Source organism: Meles meles, chromosome 19 (assembly GCF_922984935.1).
Source record: "Meles meles chromosome 19, mMelMel3.1 paternal haplotype, whole genome shotgun sequence".
Taxonomy (NCBI): domain Eukaryota; kingdom Metazoa; phylum Chordata; class Mammalia; order Carnivora; family Mustelidae; genus Meles; species Meles meles.
This window is the reverse complement of record NC_060084.1, coordinates 51772836-51792738: the sequence shown is the minus strand read 5'-3', so window position 1 is coordinate 51792738 and position 19903 is coordinate 51772836. Positions and strand designations below refer to the sequence as shown.

At 59.1% G+C, this 19903-nt stretch overlaps 3 protein-coding genes across 3 annotated transcripts; 2 read left to right on the top strand and 1 right to left on the bottom strand.

Annotated features, from left to right (window-relative positions):
• The first annotated feature begins 1676 nt into the window (after positions 1-1676).
• Positions 1677-12282, top strand: SLC17A7 (solute carrier family 17 member 7). Its single transcript, XM_045986858.1, has 12 exons — positions 1677-1850; positions 6039-6291; positions 7338-7456; positions 7729-7843; positions 7922-8009; positions 8165-8251; positions 8344-8486; positions 9095-9244; positions 9416-9548; positions 10180-10290; positions 10516-10643; positions 10853-12282. Exons 1-12 carry the CDS (start codon positions 1789-1791, stop codon positions 11144-11146), a joined length of 1683 nt encoding a protein of 560 aa, XP_045842814.1. The 5' UTR covers positions 1677-1788; the 3' UTR covers positions 11147-12282.
• Positions 12283-12593: 311 nt separating this feature from the next.
• On the bottom strand, positions 12594-14889 carry GFY (golgi associated olfactory signaling regulator). The gene is made up of 3 exons (XM_045986955.1): positions 13710-14889; positions 13274-13447; positions 12594-12793 (listed from the first exon to the last, which is right to left on the bottom strand). Exons 1-3 carry the CDS (start codon positions 14887-14889, stop codon positions 12594-12596), a joined length of 1554 nt encoding a protein of 517 aa, XP_045842911.1.
• PTH2 (parathyroid hormone 2) lies at positions 14807-18243 on the top strand. The gene is made up of 3 exons (XM_045986956.1): positions 14807-14940; positions 17402-17529; positions 18069-18243. Exons 2-3 carry the CDS (start codon positions 17405-17407, stop codon positions 18241-18243), a joined length of 300 nt encoding a protein of 99 aa, XP_045842912.1. The 5' UTR covers positions 14807-14940; positions 17402-17404.
• The last annotated feature ends 1660 nt before the right edge of the window (positions 18244-19903 follow it).

The following is a 19903-nucleotide window of genomic DNA, read 5'->3' as shown; positions in this document are numbered from 1 at the left end:
TCATTCCCAGGTCCCAGGAAAGTGTGGAGCTGGGTCCTTTCCGCCTTCTTTGGTCTCCATGGTGATGATTCCGGCGAAGGCCCGAGATTTGGCAGCGGCCGGCGCTCCCTTCCTACTCCCTCCTCTTCACCATCTGCTCCACCTTCACACCTGGCCCGGAGCCGCGGCCGCCGCCTCCGCACCCGGGTCGGGAATTCTGCTGCCACAGGGTGGTGCTAGTGGACGGCTCCGCGGGCTACTCTTCCTCAGACCCAGGAGTCCGGGTCTCCAGCCCCTCCTCCCTCAGACCCTGTGGTCCCAGCCCCCAACCTCCCCCCTTCCCGGGAGTCCGGGGGTTTCGCAAACATAGGCAAAACTGTGAGACCCAGAGACCCAGCGGAACAAGGCGAGAAACGGGAGGCCGTGGCGGGCAGTAGCTGCTGGGCCACCGGGTCCGTGGCGCCCGCCCGCCGCGCCGGCTGCTCCCTCCCTACCCCCTTGAGAGCTTGTGCCACATCATGAAAATTTAATCCCAAATGCATTTGCGGCCCGACTCAGGGAGGCTGTGAGGAAAGGAGCACCCTCCCGGGGCTTGGATCTGGAGGTGGACTCAGCGTCGGGGAGAAGGGCTGGTCTGGCGAAAGGAGCAGGGGCAGGGCCTGGGCGGGAGAAACCTTCCGGGATCAACCCCAAGGGGGCAGGGCTGGCAGAGAAGGAGTAAGAAGGCGGGGACAGACCCCAGCAGGAGGGGACACAACTCAGGGGGCGGGGAAAGAAGTCAGTGGGTGGGGACAGAACTCCGACCGACCGATTCCAGGGGGAGGGGGCAAAAATTAGGGCAGAGACAGATCTCAGGGGAGGGGTCCGAACTCAAGGGGCGGGAAGAGAACTCGGGGGGAGTAGGCACAGGAACTCAAAGGGTGGTTGGGAATTATGGGGGTCGCTCCTGGGGACGGGCGTGTAACTGTGAGATGGAACTCAGGGGGGAAGGAAATAAAGGATGAAAGAATCAGGAGAGGCATGCGCCCGGAGAGGAAATAGAATTGGAAAGGGATAGAATTTAAAAAAGGAAAGATGGAAACAGTGGATGGAAGCCAAGAGGGAAGAAATCGGTTGGGGGAAGAACTAGAGGGTGGATCGAAATGGGGGTCGGAATTCAGGGGGAAAGAATTCCCTGAATGGGAAAAGCACCCTCTGAATGAGGAAGTTAGAACTGAGGATGACAAGGGATGGGGATGGAAATCGGGGGGCGGGATGTAGAACTGGAGGGCACAGAAACTCGCAGGGATGGGCTGGGAGGATGAAAACGCAGAAGATGGAACCGTAGGGGACGAAAAGCAAGGACGAAATTAGGGCGAACTAAAAAGGAGAGGGAAACCTCAGGTGAGCAAGAGAACTCGGGAAGAGAGAAAAGAAAAAGAGCTGGGGGGGGGGGATGGAACGGGGAAGTAACTCTGGGAAGCGATAGAACTGGGGCGATGCAACTCAAAGGAGCGGGTTCAGAGCCCAGAGGCGTGGTCTTGGAATGAAAGGGCTGGGGCAGAACGGAGCTGGAGGGCTACGAAAGGGGGCGGGACTAGAACACAAGAGGCGTGGTCTATCGGGGATGGGCGGGGCATCTCCACCGCCCGCCCGCCCCCGACGCTGAGTCCAGCTACAGCCCCTAGGCAGCCGCTCACGCAGCCTCCTTCCCCCCGAGCGGAGCTGCGGGGCCGGCCGGGCCGGGGCGGACCCCGGGAACCCGGACGCGGCCGCCCGGGCCCGCGGGCGGGGGGATCGGCGGGGGGACCGGCGGCAGGGGCAGCCACCATGGAGTTCCGTCAGGAGGAGTTTCGGAAGCTAGCGGGTCGTGCCCTCGGGAGGCTGCACCGGTGAGCGTGGTGAGGGTCCTGGGCGGGAAAGAGCCCGAGGGTCCGCGGAGGACGCACATTCCTACCCAGGCCTGGACGGACAGATGGACGGGCGATACCCGTGGGTGGGGGTTCCGTCCATCTGTCCGGTTTTCTCCCTCCTTTTTCCGTGGTCCCCTCTCCTTGGTCCAGTCTCATCCATCACCTCGTTCATTTTTCTGTGCCCCACCCCACCCCGACTTTATCCTTTTTTCCTCTCTTGGGTCTCTGACCCTCTTCCCCACTTTTGGTCTCCGTTTACTTATCTTCACTCTGCCTCCTTTCTTCGGATCTCTGCCCCCTTTTGGGTCTCTGTCTCCCACCCCCCAAGTCTCTGCTGCCCTCTCTCTAGGTCTCTGACTCTTTCCTTTTGGATGTCTGTCCCCCTCTCTCTGGGTTTCTAATCCCCCATCCTGGGTGTCTCCATCTCCCTGTGTCTTCTCAGTTTCCATCTCTCAGAGAGTTTAATCTGAAGCTAAAGCGGATTGGGGCCCATTGGTCCTTGTCCTTGAGGAGAGCTAAGCTGGGAGGAGAAGCCGGGGTATCCTGGGTCTCTGGGGGAGAAGGAAGTTGCAGGCCAAAAATGAGGCTCCTGGGTGACGGTAGACTTCCCAGAGGATATAGCCTAGAGCTAGGAAGGACTTCTTTTCATCCAGGGAGATGACCCCAGTGACCTGAGTGTCTCCAGGGCAGTCTGGACACCTCCCCCCAGCCTCTCACCCCCAACCCCAGCCCTGGCTCCAAGTCAGAGAAATTACTCAGCTGCGGAGAAGCCTAAAAATATCTGGCCACAGTGCGGGGAGGAGACGGCCCCATCAGCACCATGCCCCTGCTGCTGTTCCCTCCAACCCTGTCCCCTTAGCCCTGACCCTATCTTTAGTTGACCCTCGGTCCATCTCCTTAGGCTGTGCAAGTCCTTCTCTCAGACGAACACTAGTCCTGCTCGCCGCAGGTCACCTCCTAGCCCCAAAGGTCCCCCACCCTCTAGGAACTGGAGAGATGGGAATAAGGCTGGACAGAAGGGAGGGGGCAGGAAGATGGCGCAGTGGGGGGAGGGGGAGCTGAGATAACCTCACCCCTTCTTTTCCCAATCTTCCAGCCCCTCCCCACCCTTTTTCTCGCCTCCTTTCACGAGTTTCTCAAAATACATCAGTGCGAAGTCAGGAGAGGGAGAGAGACGTGCTGACGGAGGGGGCTGGAAGGGGGTGGTGGTGGCAGGAGGGATGTGCTCCGCAGGCCCCCTCCCTCAGTCCCTGCTCCTCATCTGTGTCTCTGTGTCTGGGTTTCTCTCAGTCTGTCTGTGCCTAACTTTCACCTCTCTGAGCTGCCTCCTGAGCACTACCCCGCAGACCCCAGACCTCAGAGCTCCCACCAGGACACTCACCAAGGAGATAGAAGTTGAGAAGATCCCTGCATCTGAACCCTGAGGTTGCCCCATATCGGGAATAACCCCCTGATTCCATTCAATCCTTTAGACAAAACTGGGGAAACTGAGGCTCAGTTCGAGAAGGGGGACAAATCCACAGATAAGTGCAAGTGCCATCATTTGAACCCAGGCCCGCCCCTCCCAAGCTGGGGATGGAGGCTACAGTTTCCTCGAGATGAGATGAGTGATCCTAGAGTGGGTGGGGAACTCCCTCAGCCCAGGAAACAGGGGGTAACCCAGAGTGACTTGGGGCAAGGACGCACCAGGAAGGGAAATGCAGGAGAGACAGGCACCAAGATGCCTCCTTCCTGAGAGCCAGGCCTTGGTTGGGGCGATCCCGGGGGCCAGGAGATGATCAGGACCCATCACCACTCTGGTGTGTGACCTTGGAAATGCGATTTCTGCTTTCTGAACCTCCGTTTTTCCTTAGCTGTGCAATGGGAAGATAGTACCAAGGGATATAAGGGGATAGAGGCCTTGGGGCAGCAGGGGAGTGGACAGAGAACCCCAGAGAAGCAAAGACAGAGACACAGAGAGGGAGACTGTGACACCGGCTTCATTTTGGTGAACTGCTTCCTAAGGGTGCCTTCTTCCTCGTCCTCAAGTCCTCAGACCTGAGTTCCAGGCTCCAGGAAAGGGAGGAGGATGTCCCTCCAGGCTCTCCCCTCTCTCTGGTGGGGAGGCGAAGCACTTGGGGCACGTCATCTCTGTGCCCCTGGTTCTCCCATCCTGAGATGATCAGTATCACCTGGAGGTTCCCTCTCCATAACCTCACATTCTACCCCTGCTCCCATTTTCTAGATGTGGGAGCCCCCACCACACCCCACTTAGAAAGTCTTGGTCATGGGGCGCGTGGGTGGCTCATTCGGTTGAGCGTCTGTCGTCAACTCCGTTGTGATCTCAGGGTCCTGGGATTGAGTCCCGCATTGGACTCCTTGCTCGGCGGGGAGCCTGCTTCTCTGCCTGCCGCTCTCCCTGCTTGGGTTCCCTCTCTCTCTCTTTCTCTCTCTGACAAATAAATAGATAAAATCAAATTTAAAAAATAGAAAGCCTTGGTCAAAGATCCAGACATATTAGAATATTAGACTGAGTATCAAATTGCAGGGGCTGCGAGCACCTCCTGAGTGTCAGGGTCAAATAGCAACCACAGGGTTCTGGGTCAAAGTCTAATTACACTGGCAGGCACGTTCTGAGTTCTGACTCGGGGTGGTGGGCAGTCCCCACCACCCTGCACTGTCATTCTGGGGCATTTATTCCCCCTCTCTCTGGCTGTCATTCCTCTACCCTCCTGGGTTCTGTCCACTCCCCCAGGCTCTTTCTCCCACCCCCGTTTCTTAGCGCCCCCCCCCTTAAGTTCTAGGATGGGGAGGGTGGCTGTGTTCTCTCATCTCTTCCACCCGCCTCCCCCCAGACCGTCTGGCTGTTCTTTCCTCCCCCGTCCCAGTCTCCCTCGCCTCCATCTGTTCTAGCCCCTTCCTGGGATCCAGCCCGATCCCCTGGCTGCGTACCCGCCTCAGAGAGGGGCCGTATCTCACAAATCACGCCTCTCCTCGGTCTCCCGGTCTCTCCATCTTTCTCTCAACGTTCTGGTCTCTGCATTTGTGGCCTCTCTTTTGGGTTTCTGTCTCCACCTATGTTTGGGTCTCTGTCCCCCCTCCATCTCTGAGTTTCTGTCCCCCCTCCATCTCTGAGTTTCTGTCCCCTTCCCTCCTAGGGTCCCTGTTCTGTTCCCCCTTTTCTCTCTGGGTCTCTGTCCCTCCATCTGTATCTCTGATCCTTTTGTTTTTGCCTCTGTCCCCCTCCCATCTCTGTCGCCCTCCTTTTGGGTCTTTGCACACCTGTCTCAGGGCACCTCTCTTTCCCGGCAACCTCTCTCTGGGTGTGAGGTGGCTCTCCAAATACGCTATCCATCATCACAGACTCAATCCCCGTTCCAGAACGGGCGGGGGCGAGAGCCACGCTGGGGACTGAGCCAATCCCCCTACCAGGGCCATCTGTCCCTTGCCAGGACACCACCCGCCACCCCCCCCCCCCATCCCCTAGCTGACAGCCTGAACTCAAGGTTCCCCAGGGATGACTGGCTGGGCTGCTGGATTCCAGGGACCCTGACTTCTCCCCCGCCCCAGGGAATGGGCTTCTGGTGTCTGAAGGGCATCAGCTGGAAGTCAGCCCCACACCTGGGGCCTGGAAGCAGGGAAGGGCACGCCACTGGGGGCTGGGGAGGAGGGCGGGCGGTATATATAGCAGACGTGGCTGAGAAGCATCTGTTCTTTTGACACCTTTGCTGAAGCATCTCCTTAGCGCCTTTTGCTTCCTCAAATAGACTCATATCTGGGAGAGGGGGCTGGAAAGAGTCTCTGGGCCTCGGGATGGGGGCTGGGGGCATAGGCTCTTCGGTCACCAAGTGTAGTTTGGGGTCTAAAACTCCTGAGTGTCGAGAGATAATGGGGCTGGGGGAAAGGGGGACTGAGGACCTCCACACCTAAGTCTGCAGGAGAAGGGGGCTGGCAGTGTGAATTTCTGGTCTGAAAGGGACGGAGAGAGGGGTCTAGCTTCCTGGATCCCCGGGGTAGGGGGGAAGGAAGCTAGAGAAGTTCCTGGACTCCTGGGGAAGGATGGAGTGCGGGCTTAGGATCCTTAGCGTTTTGAAAAGCAGCAGGTTTTGCCCTGGACTCCTGTGTCATGGGGAGGAGGTGGCGGGCGGACTGGACTTATGAGAGTGCTGGACTCTTGCTGCCCCGCAGGCTTCTGGAGAAGCGACAGGAAGGTGCAGAGACGCTAGAGCTGAGTGCCGACGGGCGCCCAGTGACGACGCAGACACGGGACCCGCCGGTAGTGGACTGCACCTGTTTCGGTCTCCCTCGTCGCTACATTATCGCCATCATGAGCGGTCTGGGCTTCTGCATCAGCTTTGGTATCCGCTGCAACCTGGGCGTGGCCATCGTCTCCATGGTCAACAACAGCACGACCCACCGCGGGGGCCACGTGGTGGTGCAGGTAGTTCAGGGGCGTGGCCTGGCTCGCGGGCCCACCTAGCTCTGCCCACACCCTCTGATGACGTCACGCTGCTCCCGGCTAAGCCCAGGCCAAGCCCCTTCTAACCCCAGCCTTAGCAGCCCCGCCCATCCGCGCGCCCCCTAGGGCTGGCTCCCTTCTGCCTCGGGGCTCTCCCATTCCTAAGCCCCGCCCCTGTTTAGTTCAGGCCCCTAATTTCCAAATGCAGACTCTGCGCCACTATTGGGGTTCCTGCGTGTTGCCCCTGCTCCCTTGTAAGGCTCCTAGCAACTTTGCTCCACCTGCCACCCACGCCTGTCCCAGTGTCACAACCTAACCCCAGTCCCATTGCGGGCTCCACGCTGAAGTTTGATCCTGGCTTTTCTGAAGTTCCGTCCCCGCTACATCCCGCTTCATCTGCTCTGGCCTTTACCTAGAGGCCGCCTCATCTCAGACTTTCTCCCCCCTCCCCTTTTTTAAAATATTTTTAATGTAATCTTTACACTCAACCGAGGGCTCGAACTTACAACCCCAAGATCAAGAGTTGCATGCTTTACCGACCGAGCCAGCCAGGCGCCCCACTTTCTCCCTATTTTAACTCCGGGGTAGGCCGTGCCCCTGCCTCAGGAAAAATTCCTGACTTAGGCACGGGTCTACCTCGCACCTTCGCACCTTCGGCTGCTTCTCATCCCTGACTAGACCCCACCCAGTCACTCCGCAAACAGTTCGTAGGTTGGTTAAGAGAAGTAAGTGGAGACACACAGTACCCACCCCATTGACGGGCCCCTAGACATTCCCGGCCCTGGAGCCAGGAAGCTGGCAGAGCGAGGCTTCCAGGCAGCGACAGGCCCGGTTGCTACGGTAGTGCGGCCCGGCAGCCTGGGCAAACTGAACTGGGAGGACGGCATGATCTCTGATTGGCCAGGTGTTTTGTCGCGAGAGGGGTCCTTGTTGCTGATTGGCTGAGGGATAAATCTGTCTGTGTTGATTGGTGGAGGGTCAGAGCCTGGGGTCAGGGCCACTGGTTTGACATGCCTTTTGGCCTGCAGAAAGCTCAATTTAACTGGGATCCAGAGACTGTTGGCCTCATACACGGCTCCTTTTTCTGGGGCTACATTGTCACCCAGATTCCCGGAGGATTTATCTGCCAAAAATTCGCAGCCAACAGGTACATGGCTGGGGTTTCAAGGTGGGCGGGAACAACTTAGAAGGTGTGGCCCGGCATTTCCGGGCTGGGGGGGATAGGAGGGGCCTGGATTGGGGGCGGGGTCTTAGAGAAAGGCGGGGCTTGTGGTTGTGGGAGGTGAGAGTTGCAGAGAAGGTGGGGGCAGACGTTCTGGGGGACCACAAGGCCTGGCCCTCCGTGGGCAGAAAGAACAGAATCCTAGCTTTGGTGGAATCGCTGGACCCCATTCTCGTACTATGGACTCTTCCCACCAGGGTTTTCGGCTTTGCCATTGTGGCTACATCCACTCTAAACATGCTGATCCCCTCGGCTGCCCGAGTCCATTATGGCTGTGTCATCTTCGTGAGGATCCTGCAGGGGTTGGTAGAGGTAAAGCCCCGCTCCATATGACCCTGTGCCTGTTCTCACTCCGCCTCTTCTCGTTGACTTTGGTTTTCTCCTTCCTAGGGGGTCACGTACCCTGCCTGCCATGGCATCTGGAGCAAATGGGCCCCGCCCTTAGAGCGGAGTCGCTTGGCAACAACAGCCTTTTGCGGTGAGAAGAAGGGGCTGGGATCCAGACATGCGGGTCTGAGGGAGGAGGGACTGTGGCCTGTACTTCTCTGTCCCCGGAAGGCAGGGGCTGGGAGGCCCCATTCCCGGATCTGAGGATAGATGAGCCTGGTCTACATATTGCGTCCTCCCCCTTAGGTTCCTATGCTGGGGCGGTGGTCGCGATGCCCCTCGCCGGGGTCCTGGTGCAGTACTCAGGATGGAGCTCTGTGTTCTATGTCTACGGTGAGGGGCCTGGACGCCTTGGTCTGGGTGGCGCAGGGGCGGAGCGAGGCCGGTCGTCACCTCGCTTCCATCCCTCTCCTGACCCTCCCCAGGCAGCTTCGGGATCTTTTGGTACTTGTTCTGGCTGCTCGTCTCCTATGAGTCCCCGGCTCTGCACCCCAGCATTTCGGAAGAGGAGCGCAAGTACATCGAGGACGCCATCGGCGAGAGCGCCAAACTCATGAACCCGGTCACGGTCAGGGCCCAAGCCTGCGGGGGCGGAGGCGCCATGGGGCAAGGAGAGATATTCAGGCAGGGAGGCAGGAGAACCGGGGGCTTCGAACCTCCACAGTGTGTAGATCGCGGTGGGTTCCTCTAGACTCTCAGAGGAGACCAAACTGGGAGGTGCGGTGGGCGGGGCTAGAACCTAGGAGGCGGGGCTAAAGCGGGGGGGGGGGAGGATTAGCAGGTGCTGAGGACGGAACCGATGTGGGGCGTGGTTAAGCCAGCAGAAGCGGGATTTGAATGTGGAGGACTCAGACCTTGGGATGAGTGAGGCTAGAATTAGGGGGCATAATGGAATGGAAATAGATTCCCGGGCTCACCTTTACGGGTCCCTGAGGGTCATCGTGGGGTCCGGACACCTATGCACCGGTGGGGCACTGCAGAGGCGGGACATCTGCATCCCTGAAGTGTCACTGTGAAGCTAGGATGCCCCACAGGGTCCCCACAGAGGTTTTGGTGAGGTCGGGAAACCTGAGTCTCTCTGGGACTATGATTGGGTACCTGAAGAGACACGGAGAGAGCCCAGCCCTGGTCTCTATCTTAGCGACCTCTCCTCTCCACCTCCCCCCTCCCCCACAGAAATTTAACACACCCTGGCGGCGTTTCTTCACGTCCATGCCAGTCTATGCCATCATCGTGGCCAACTTCTGCCGCAGCTGGACGTTCTACCTGCTCCTTATCTCCCAGCCCGCCTACTTCGAAGAGGTGTTTGGCTTCGAGATCAGCAAGGTTGGGCCCAGGAAGGAAAGGCAGGGGGAGCAGCGGGGGGAGATGGAGCAGTCGGGCCTGGATCCCAAGAGGTGGGAACGAGGGGCAGGGAGGAGCCAAAGGTGCAGAAAGCGGGTGGAGATGCCAGGCCAGCCGCCCCTGAGCCCTCGCTCTGTACGCCCCCTGGCGCAGGTGGGCCTGGTGTCAGCGTTGCCCCACTTGGTCATGACCATCATCGTGCCCATCGGCGGCCAGATCGCGGACTTCCTAAGGAGCCGCCGAATCATGTCCACCACTAACGTGCGCAAGTTGATGAACTGTGGAGGTGAGTGGGACGGGGTCCTGCGCTGGGTCTGGGACGGCCAGGGCGGGGCGGGACCCCCGGAGGTCGGAGGTGGGGTCAGGGGCGTGTCCGAAAAGGCGTAGACGGGGCGAGGCCCGGCTTGGATGGAACAGAATCTCCAGCGGCCCTCTCGAAGCCCACCGGCTGGAAGGACAAGGCGGGTGTGACCATCCGGGTGGAGCACCGGGGAGACCAAGTTCAAGTTCGATCTGGCAGGGCGGGGCCTACACGGGACTGGGCGGAGCAGGACGGGAACTGGGCGATCTAGAGGGGCTATGAATGGGGGACCTGGAGAGGTCTGGGGGGCGTGCTGCCTAATCAGTGAGAACCGAAGAAAGGTGGGGAGGTGCATGGGTGGGGCTCCGACCCTGCGTCTTCAGTGCCCGCGGCCTAGGTAGGCAGTGGGGCCATGGAGGGCCCAGCCGGGCCGTGGTGGCTCTGGGGCGCGTGGTCACGGACGTTAGGGAGGTGAGGTTTTGGTTAGGACGGGCGCAGGCGGAATGCGAGACAAAGAAGGCTGAACGGGACAGGCATGGAGGTGGCCGGGCTGGGGCTGGAGGGGCGGTGTGGGGCCGCCAACGCTCAGATGACACGGCCCTCCGACCCTCCGCAGGCTTCGGCATGGAAGCCACGCTGCTGCTGGTGGTCGGCTACTCGCACTCCAAGGGCGTGGCCATCTCCTTCCTGGTCCTCGCGGTGGGCTTCAGCGGCTTCGCCATCTCTGGTGAGAACCGCGAGTCTGCAGCTTGGCGGACCCGGGACAGCTCTGTAGGGAACTTCCTGGCTCAGGAAGGGGACCTCCCAGCCTCGCAAAAGGCAGCGTGGAAAGAGCAGGAGGGACGGGAGAGGTTGCGATGGGAGGAGGAGCGGCTTGGCGGCGGGAGTCACCCGAGTGAGGTTCAATGGGGAGTGAGTGATCGGGAGTGATGCCTTCTGGCTGCCTCGCCAGGGTTCAACGTGAACCACCTGGACATCGCCCCGCGCTACGCCAGCATCCTCATGGGCATCTCCAACGGCGTGGGCACGTTGTCAGGCATGGTGTGCCCTATCATCGTGGGTGCCATGACTAAGCACAAGGTCGGTGCGCCAGCCCTGACCCACGCGCCCTCCCAGTTTGTGTATGGGGCCTCCCTGACTGGCTTCACCGTTGCTGGGCTGCATCCCTGCCCTCTCCTGGTCTCTCCGCTTCCCTCTGGATCTCTGCCTCCCTCTCTGTGCACTCGGGTTCTCGCTCTACCTTCTGTTTCTCTGTCCTCTGACCTCACCTCCCCCTTGTCCCCCCACAGACTCGCGAGGAGTGGCAGTATGTATTTCTAATTGCCTCCCTGGTGCACTATGGGGGTGTCATCTTCTATGGGGTCTTCGCTTCCGGGGAGAAGCAGCCGTGGGCAGAGCCTGAGGAGATGAGCGAAGAGAAGTGTGGCTTCGTTGGCCATGACCAGCTGGCTGGCAGCGACGAAAGCGAAATGGAGGATGACGCTGAGCCCCCTGGGGCTCCTCCCGCCCCCCCTCCTTCCTATGGGGCCACACACAGCACATTTCAGCCCCCAAGACCCCCACCCCCTGTCCGGGACTACTGACCATGTGCCTCCCACTGAATGGCAGTTTCCAGGACCTCCATTCCACACATCACTGGCCTGAGTGACTGTCAAGGAACCCCAGTTCTCTCTGTCCTGCTGCAGGCCTAAGAAGCACTCGCCCTCTTCCCCAGTGCTGTCAAGTCCTCTTCCCCTCCCAATCGCGCCTCTCAGGGGTAGTGAAGCTGCAGACTGGCAGTTTCAAGGATACCCAAATTCCCCCCAAAGGTTTTCCTTCTCCACTTGTTCTGCCTCAGTGGTTTCAAATCTCTCCTTTCAGGGCTCTATTTGAATGGACAGTTCAATCTTTTACTCTCTCTTGTGGTTTTGAGGCACCCTACCCTGCCCCTTTCCTTTACCGCCCCCCCCCCCCACTCTCGGGCTAAACCCCCAACCCTACCCCCAGACTACTCAGCCTTCCTTGCCTTTCAGAAACATTCAAGGTCTTCCTCTAGAAGTTACAAACCTCTCCCGATTCCATTTTGCATTTTCCAGGTTGGATTAAGCAATCGCCCACCCCCGCCATTCTAGGGATCGATTCTCACCAGCGTTTCTGAGGGAGAATGGCGGTTTCAAGCCCCCTCCCCCCTCCCCGCAACCCCCTCCCTTCACCAGCAGGTTCTGCTGAAGCACCAAATTCCCCAAGACCTTCTCCCTAGCTTAGCACAATGTCTAGGGAAGCAAGATGACGGTTTTAACACTATGCCTCTCTCCACCCCCATGCACTTTTTCTGACACGTTTTCAGGTCTGAATAGTGGCTGCTCAAGACCATCGACTCAACGGTGTGAAGCCACCATCATTGAACTTCCCTATGGTGGTTTCCAGATGCCCCTCTTCCCCTTAATTCCTTGCACTTTATTCTCCTGGGTGGTTTCGAACTACTCTTGTTTTCTCAGTGGCCATTTGTTGTGTCCCTCAGGGGCTAAATGACTCAAAATCTGGGATCCTTCCCTTCTCAGACTCCCCTCTTTCGACTTAGAATTTGGGGGCCATATGCAGGAGGAGTCATGGGATCCCGGAAAGGGAATGGGGCTGGGAGAGAGGGGTGTTTTCCCTTGGAGCAGGGTTGTGTCTTTTTGTCTCTTGTCTCTGTGACTGTAAACCCTGCCTCACTCCCAATAAAATGCTTTGGTGTACACACTCAGCCATCATTGGCCGTGGCGGTCAGAGAAGCCTGGGCCCCCAGCTCCCTCCTCCAGTCACACCCAGAGTCCCAGGGCCCCAGCCCCGTCCTCTCCCAGGAAGCAGGCCAGAGTAGGGGTGTAGTCAGGGGAACACTTGATTTATTCGGCCTCAGACGGTGTTCTCCAGTCACAGCAAAAGCATCTCGGTGTGTTGAACGTCCTATCCGAGAGGACTACTATGCAGCAAAGCGTACCGGGAGGAAAGGACCTCTGGGTCCTTCCTCCGTGCGGGGATGGCGCGGGTCTGGCAGGACGCGAGTGGGGCTCACACGAAATTGTTGGGGAGCGTGGCGGGGGAGAGCGGTTCCAGGCTCTGGGGGCGGTTCCCGCGGGGCGGCGGGGGCAGCTTGGGCGGCAGCGGTGGGGTGGTCGGCGGCTGTTTAGTGGCGATGTGTGAAGGGACCCAAGCATCCGGGGCATAAAAGTAAAGGTCGTAGGGGTCCTTCGGGGCTTCCAAATGCATAACTGTGGGAGCAAAGGGGAGAGGGCATCACTAGGCAGATAGGGGTTCTATCCTCTCTGCTGCGTCGCTGGTCACGGAGGAGGTGGGAAAGAGGATTCAGATTGTTTTCTGGGCTTGGGTTTTCAAATTAAAGGGCGATGCCCCCAAGAATCGAAGAGGGGGCGTGGCGTCAGAGCAGCAGGGCGGGGCCTGCAGTGGAGAGGGCGGGGCATACGGGGCTCCCCTGGGAGGGGGAAGGGGCGGGGCTTGTGGGGATCCGCTGCTCCCAGCTTGTTGCAATTCCCAGCTGGACTGGGAGCTGCGCTGGACTTATCGCCGGGAATTTCGGAGAATTGGGGGGCAGAATCATGGAAGGGTCGGCGCTTCTGTTGACGTTGTTTGGGGGACCTGAGTTTTGGCAGGGCGCCCTAAAGTGCCAGGCGAAACCGCGTTAAAGAAACATGCAGCCATTCAAGGAGAGGGGCGCTGTGAGGGTCGCTCACCAGGTTCATCTCCGTCGTTTGGAAGCCGGTGGTGTGCGAAGGGCCGGTGTCGAGCCGCCCGGCGGTAGAGACACCAGAGCAGCAGGAAAATGCCGATCAGCAGCCCGGTCCCCGCGAGGAAGAGGCAGAGGGCCCCGCCCGTCGCACCCCGGGGGCGCCCCACCAGGGTCACGCCTGAAGGACCAGGGTTCAAGGACTGAGCAATCTAAACTCCCAGCCCCTACTTCCAGAGACCCAGGAGCCCCGGTCCCCGGCCCCCCTCCACCCTCACATCCCCAGACCATCCCTCAGCCGCCTCCTGCCTCACACTCAGGAGCGGGCGGGGGTGGGGCCGGGAGGAGGGGATGTTCCCTAGGCCCTCCTCCTTCAGACCCAGGAGTCCCGACCCCCCGCCCCCTCCTCCCTCCGACCCAGAAGTCCGGTCCTGGCCCCTCACCGGTCTCCTCCACTCGTTCCACCACGATGATAGTGCTGACTCTCTCACCTCGGCTGCGCCGCTGCGGGGCCCGCGGAGTGGCAGGGGCCGGCTGACTGGGGGAACCCAGAGGAGCAGGGGGGCCCGCAATCCGGGCTGAGGGAAGAAGGGCATCAGGCCCTTTCAGGCTAGAGCTCTGGGAGGCCTTCAGCTCAACTGTCCCGGGAGAAACTGAGGTGGGCAATTTAAGGGACTCAGGCTGGGTCACTGCAGGGGTTTCTGGTTTGGGACTCAATGGCAGCTCATTTAGGGCAGTAGCTTTGACCTTGAAAGGTGCAGTCGTTTCTGGGTGAGGACTGGCAGAGATCTCAGGGTCAGAAGTCATGGGATTCTCTGTGGCATCTTGGTACTGGGGTGTGGGGGATTCTGTTTGGGGCATTTCAGTGGGGCTGGGGTTGTGAGTTCCCTGGGATTCTGGGTGGGGGGTCTCAGTAGAGTCAGGATGGAGGGTCTGGAGGAATTCAGAGTTTGGGATTTCAGTGGTGCCAGGGTTATGGGTTTCTGGAGATTTGGAGTGAAGAATCTTGGTGGGGCCAGGATGTGGGGTCTCAGGGACTTCTGCAAGTGGGACTTTGGTGGAGTTAAGTTTGGGAATCTCTGGGGATTCTTGGTGTGGAGTTTGGGTAGGGTCAGGGCTTGGGGTCTCAGGAAATCCTGGATATGAGGTTTTGGAGGGATTAGGTTTGAGGGTCTCTGGGGGTTCTGGGTGTGGACTGTCAGTCGGGTCAGGTTTGGGGGTCTCAGAAGGTTCTAGATCTGTCATTTCGGAGTGGTTAATTTTGGGAGTCTCCAGGGAGTCTGCTATTGAGGTATTGAGTGAGTTAAATTTAGGGTTCTCAGAAGACTCTGGGTGTGGGGTTTCTCGGAGGTCATGGTTGGTAGTCTCAGTGAAGTCAAGGCGGAAGGGCTCAGGGGAAACTGCATGAGGTGATTTGGAGGGCTCAGGGTAAGCAGTCGCAGGGGAGTCTGGGTTAGGCAGGTCTCTAGTGGCATTCTCAGAAGTAGGAGGGGAGGTCTGAGAGGGGTGGCCCAACTCAGGGAAGTCGGAGCCTGTAAGCGGCGAGGCGGAAGGGTCGGCCTTGGAACCCAGCCCGGCGAGGAGGAAGACGAGGAAGAAGAGGATGGGGCTGAGGGATTTCATAGTTCTGGGAGACGCCTATAGCTGCGGGGGAGCGAGAAGAAAGGGATTAAGGTTGGAAGCCTGCAGGAACACCAGCCCACTCCCAGAGGCCACGCCCACCCGGAGACCACGCCCCGTCCCCCAGGTGGGCCCAGATCTCTTCCACCTCGGCGCCCAGGAAAGGAGAGGAACCTAGCTGCAACTCCCTGAAGGCTGTGGGGCGGTAGCCGCCGTAGCTAAGGGAGACGGAGGCGCGGGGCTTCTTGGGAGTCGTAGTTAATTTCCTTAACTGTTTCCCCGAGGGGGCCCAGAAATATTGGGAAGGACCTCAGACCTCACCAAGGCCTCAGACCTCCTCTACTTCTATTTCAGAGGGTGTAGACCTCCAAGGGGACATAGGATCCCTTCCTCTCCCATGGCTCCGCGCACACCTTCGCCGCACAGTTGTTTACACTAGGGGAGGCTCAGAAGGAATGGCTCGGGCTGGGGGCCTGACGGACCTGGATCTGAGGGAGGAGGGAGACTCCTGGGAACTGGGAGAGAAGACTGCTGGGGGTTCACTCCAGTTTCCAGAGGGTGGATGGCACTGTGGGTCTAAATTCCTAGTTCCTTAGAGAGGAGAGCCCTGAAGGTTCAGATGCCTAGAATTTTGAAGGAGCAAGATTAGGGGATCTGGATTACAGAGTAGAAAGGAGACAGGTGTTTTGAACTCCAGGGGACTGGAAACTCCGAGTCTTTGGCCCTCAGCAGACAGGGGTGTAGGGTTCTGAATGGGGCAGGAGTCTGGTCACTCTGTTTATTGAGGATAGCGCTGAGATCCCAGACTCAGGACTGGTCTGGGGCAGACACCTAGGTCTGTGCTCAGGTGGAGGTGGGGGTGCCAGATACCTGAGTAGGACACGGTTACTTGGGGCCTGGGGTCTCTTACCTGCTTAGTGAGGTCCAAGATAACAGCAGATGAGCAGAGCTGGACGCAGAGATCAGTGAATGCTGCAGAATGGCTCCGGGAGGGGCAGCAGGAGGTAGGGTCCCAGGGGCGCAGGTGATGCACCTGACCCTGTCTCTGGGGATCCTGGGAGCCTGGCTACAGCCTTGTGCTCTTAAAGGGACAGAGATAAAGAACATCATCTCTGGAATGGGGAAGGGAGTTAGGGATTAGATCATCTATCTGGTGGAGGGATATGGCCCAACCAAGCTATCTTTTCTTTGAAACCATGCGTCTGAGGGCGCCTGGGTGGCTCAGTCGGTTAAGCATCTGCCTTGGGCTCAGGTCATGATCCCAGGGCCCTGGGATTGAGGTCTGAGTCTTGCTTATGCTGTCAAATAAATAAAATCTTAAAAATAAAATCAAAAAGGAAAAAAGAAGGAAGAAACCAGGGATCCAGGCCATCTGCCATCTCCTACATGCAAACCCAAGTCTAAAACCTTGGTGCCCTCTTACTTGAAGACCCAGGAGTCTGGGCCTCCAGCTGTCTCCCCGAAGATCCAGGAATTCAGGTTCCCAGGCCTCTCCTCTCTGGGGAAATAAGAGTCCAGGGTCCCATGTCTTGCCAGTCACATACCCAGATTGCTACTGCCCTTTAGGACTTCTGAACCTTGGCCCACCTCCCCCCAGTGTGTAGAGAGCCAGTGTGAGGGGACTGGGCCTTCACAATGCCCCCAAACTCCTCCCCAGGAAGGCTTAGCCTCATGCACAGGGTAGCCTGGGGGCCCTGATCTGTCTTTCCCTTCTTCACCTGCCTTCACCCACCCCCAGGCCCCATTACCTTTCGCCTTCTGCTGCCTTTCTCCCCCTCCATCTCTCACTCTATCTTTCAGTTCTCTGCTGCCTGGGTTTCTCTCTGGGCATCCCTGTGCTAGCTGGCTATCTATCTCATGGCTTTCTTGGAGCCCCTTCCCTCCATCTCCAGCTGGCTCTTTGTCTTCTTACCACCACCCCCCCCTTCCTTCCTCTTCTTTCCTTCCTCCTCTATTGCTCCCTTTCTTCCCCTCTGTCACTCTGTCTTTGTCCTTCCCTCTTATGGTTACTTCATCAATGTGTCTCTGCTTCTCCCCATCAGTCCCTCTGTTGCTTTCCCTGTCTCTTTCTCTGTGTCTCTAGCTTCTGCTCTGATGGTCCCTCTGCTGGTCTCTATTTTTATCCCTCTGACACACCTCCTGTGTCCACTTCTCTGTCTGTCTGTCTCTCCCCCTCCTGCTTCCCCTCAGGTCCCAGCTCCTGGTCCCAATTAGTTGGTGGCTGCCAAGGCAGAGGCAGGGCCCCCACTCCTGGCTCCTCATTACCGCTGGCGGCTCCTAATGAGCCTGGGGGGGGGGGGCGGGGAGCTGACCCAGCGCCCCCAGCCCCCTGGTCTGCGTCACTGGGCAGCTGCGGGGGCTGTGGAGGCGATATAAGGGGGCTGCTGCCTGGCTGTCCGAGCGCACTGTGCGGTAGCGGGCCCTGCAAAGGGGCGCAGGAGGTGGGTGGATGGTGGGATCCGGGGTTCTGGGCCAGGACGTGGGCCTCACTGAGCTCTTCCCTGTCTCTCCACAGGTGATGGAGAACCGCCAGATGTCCAGGAGCCCCCGAGTGCGGCTGCTGCTGTTGCTGCTCCTGCTGCTTGTGCCCTGGGGCGACCGCACAGCCTCAGGAGTCGCCCTGCCCCCAGCCAGGGTCCTCAGGTACGCGCGGCGTCCGGGACACCCAGGGAGGGGCGGGGATTCAGACAGGTGGGACCAGACCCAAGGAGAAAGGGGCACAGAGCGGAGGCGGATGGAGAGGTGGAGGACGGAGGGGAGGACGGAGACCAGGACGGAGACCAGGGGTGGAGAGAGGTGGAGTCGTGAACAGGAATCAGCGCGAGGAAGAGGTACAAGAAGATTCTGAGAAAAGCGTTGAGAGATTTGAGGAGCCGAAGCAGTAGCGATTCGTTCCTTGAGCGAAGTTTACTGGGTTCTTAGTGTGCATCAGGCCGGGCGCTGAGCGCTGGGGGTGGACACAGGCATCGACTCCGTCTCTGTACTCAGGGAGCTTCGAGCCCGGTGAATAGACAGAAACCCGTACAGAGGGAGGCAGGGGGACAGAGGACAGACGCCGAGCCCCTCCACAGACAATGCAGGGACAGGGCTTCGAATTAGACCTTGGCGGGGGTGGGGGGTACAGGTGGCGGCGGGCGGGGGTCCGGGACCCGCGGTAACCGGCTCTTTTGGTCTCGTCGCAGCCTCCGTTCCCCCGGCCGGGCCTGGGCGGGAACCGCCATCCAGCTGTCCCGGCGGAGCCTGGCCCTGGCGGACGACGCGGCCTTCCGGGAGCGCGCGCGGCTGCTGGCCGCCCTCGAGCGCCGCCACTGGCTGAACTCGTACATGCACAAGCTGCTGGTGCTGGATGCGCCCTGAGCGCCGCGCCAGCCCTACTTGAATAAAGATCCCGCAGTGCGCTCTGGTCTGCGTCTCCTTCCTGCGCCCGGGGTGTGCGTGCGGGATACGCGGGCGGGGCTTGCGTCGCTACTCCGGTGTATCTCATCTCCTCAGTCCCCTCTCTCTTCTTCCCACCTCCCCCAATCATCTTTCCCTCCCTCCACTCCTATTCTCTGTCTGCCCCTGCTCTGGCCTCCCTCCATGCCCCAGCTCTGTCCCCTCCTCTCGCTCTGGGCTTCTGTCCCTCCCCACCCACGTCTGTGCTCCCACCCCACTTGCGGGTCTCCGTCCTGCTCTCTGGGTTTCTTTCCCCTTCTCTTGTTCCCTGCAACGTACAGGTCTCTGGTTTCCCTGAGTCCCAATCCCCTTCTCTAGGTCTCTGTCCGTCTCTGGGTGTCTGTTCGCCATCTCTCTGAGTCTCTGCACTTCTCTTTTCACCTTCCGGCTTCCTAATCCTCTGCCTCCTCTCTCTACTCTTCTTTTTGCCTTTTAAGCTCTTCCTTCCATTCCTAATGGGTTTCTTTTTTCTCTGCCTGATTCCCTCAGATCTTTTCTTTCTTCTGTCCTTTCCCTCTCTCGCTCTTCCAGCTCCGATGTTCTCCGAATGTCGCCTTTTCCGCTCTCTCCTCACTTCCCGACTTTGCCCTGGGCGCAGTGGAAAGATGGGGCGGGGGTTGACTCGGGGGCGAGATGAACCTACCATTCAAGACCGGGTTCCCCCAGACCTCGCTGTGTGGTATTGGGAAGGGCTGCTTAACCTCTGAGCCTTTTTTCCCTCATCTGAGGATTAACCGAGATACACCATGAGACAACTTCAACCCAGCGCCCGCGAAGCAAACGCGTTTGTTAGAAAAGGGTTTCTGCCCCTCTAGCAGCAGCCTCCAGAAGTTTGTTCAGGGTTTTCTGACTGCGCCGGTCCCAGGAGACCGCTGGGCGGGAGGAGAGGACAGAGGGGACCAGGCGTCAGGCTCCCGGCGGCACAGGGCTGAGGCGCAGGTGAAGCGAAGCAGCAGCCAATCAGAATCCGAGTCCGTTTCTATCTCTGTCTCTCTCACTGGCTGCTCCCGACAGCCCTTCAGTCCCAAAGCTCAATGGTGACCATGGCAACCCGCTCCGAGGGGTAAGCTGAGGGCTCCAAAGGGCGCGCCCTGGGCGCGGCTCGTGCGGATCGCGCGCTGATTCGTCTAGAGAAGGGGGCGGGGCTGGCGCTGGGTGAGTGGCAAGCCGTCGTGTGGGTTGTCTGTCTGGGAGGCGGACCGCGACCTAATTGGCCCTTGGGCTGTAGGGGTGGGCCTGCTTCTCTCTCTCTCAGAAATACTGAATCATGAAGGAATAACTGTATTCCTCAACACCATCTGGAGTTGGCCAAATTTCATAAGACTCTGAAAGTCAAAGTAATTTCCCCAAGTTGCCGGCGCCAGTCAAGGACAAAAGGGTAACTGGAACGCAGATCTTCTACACCTTGCCATTACTCTCCTGGAGAAATGGGAGGAAAGTCACGAACAGTTACCATATGCCAGGCCCCCGTCTGAATATTGCACTCCTCTTGGCTCACTGAGCCAACCTCACAACCATCCCGTGAGGAGCTTCATTGGCTTTTGGCTGGAGGGCCTGCTAGCTGGGTCTTTGCTCGAACTCC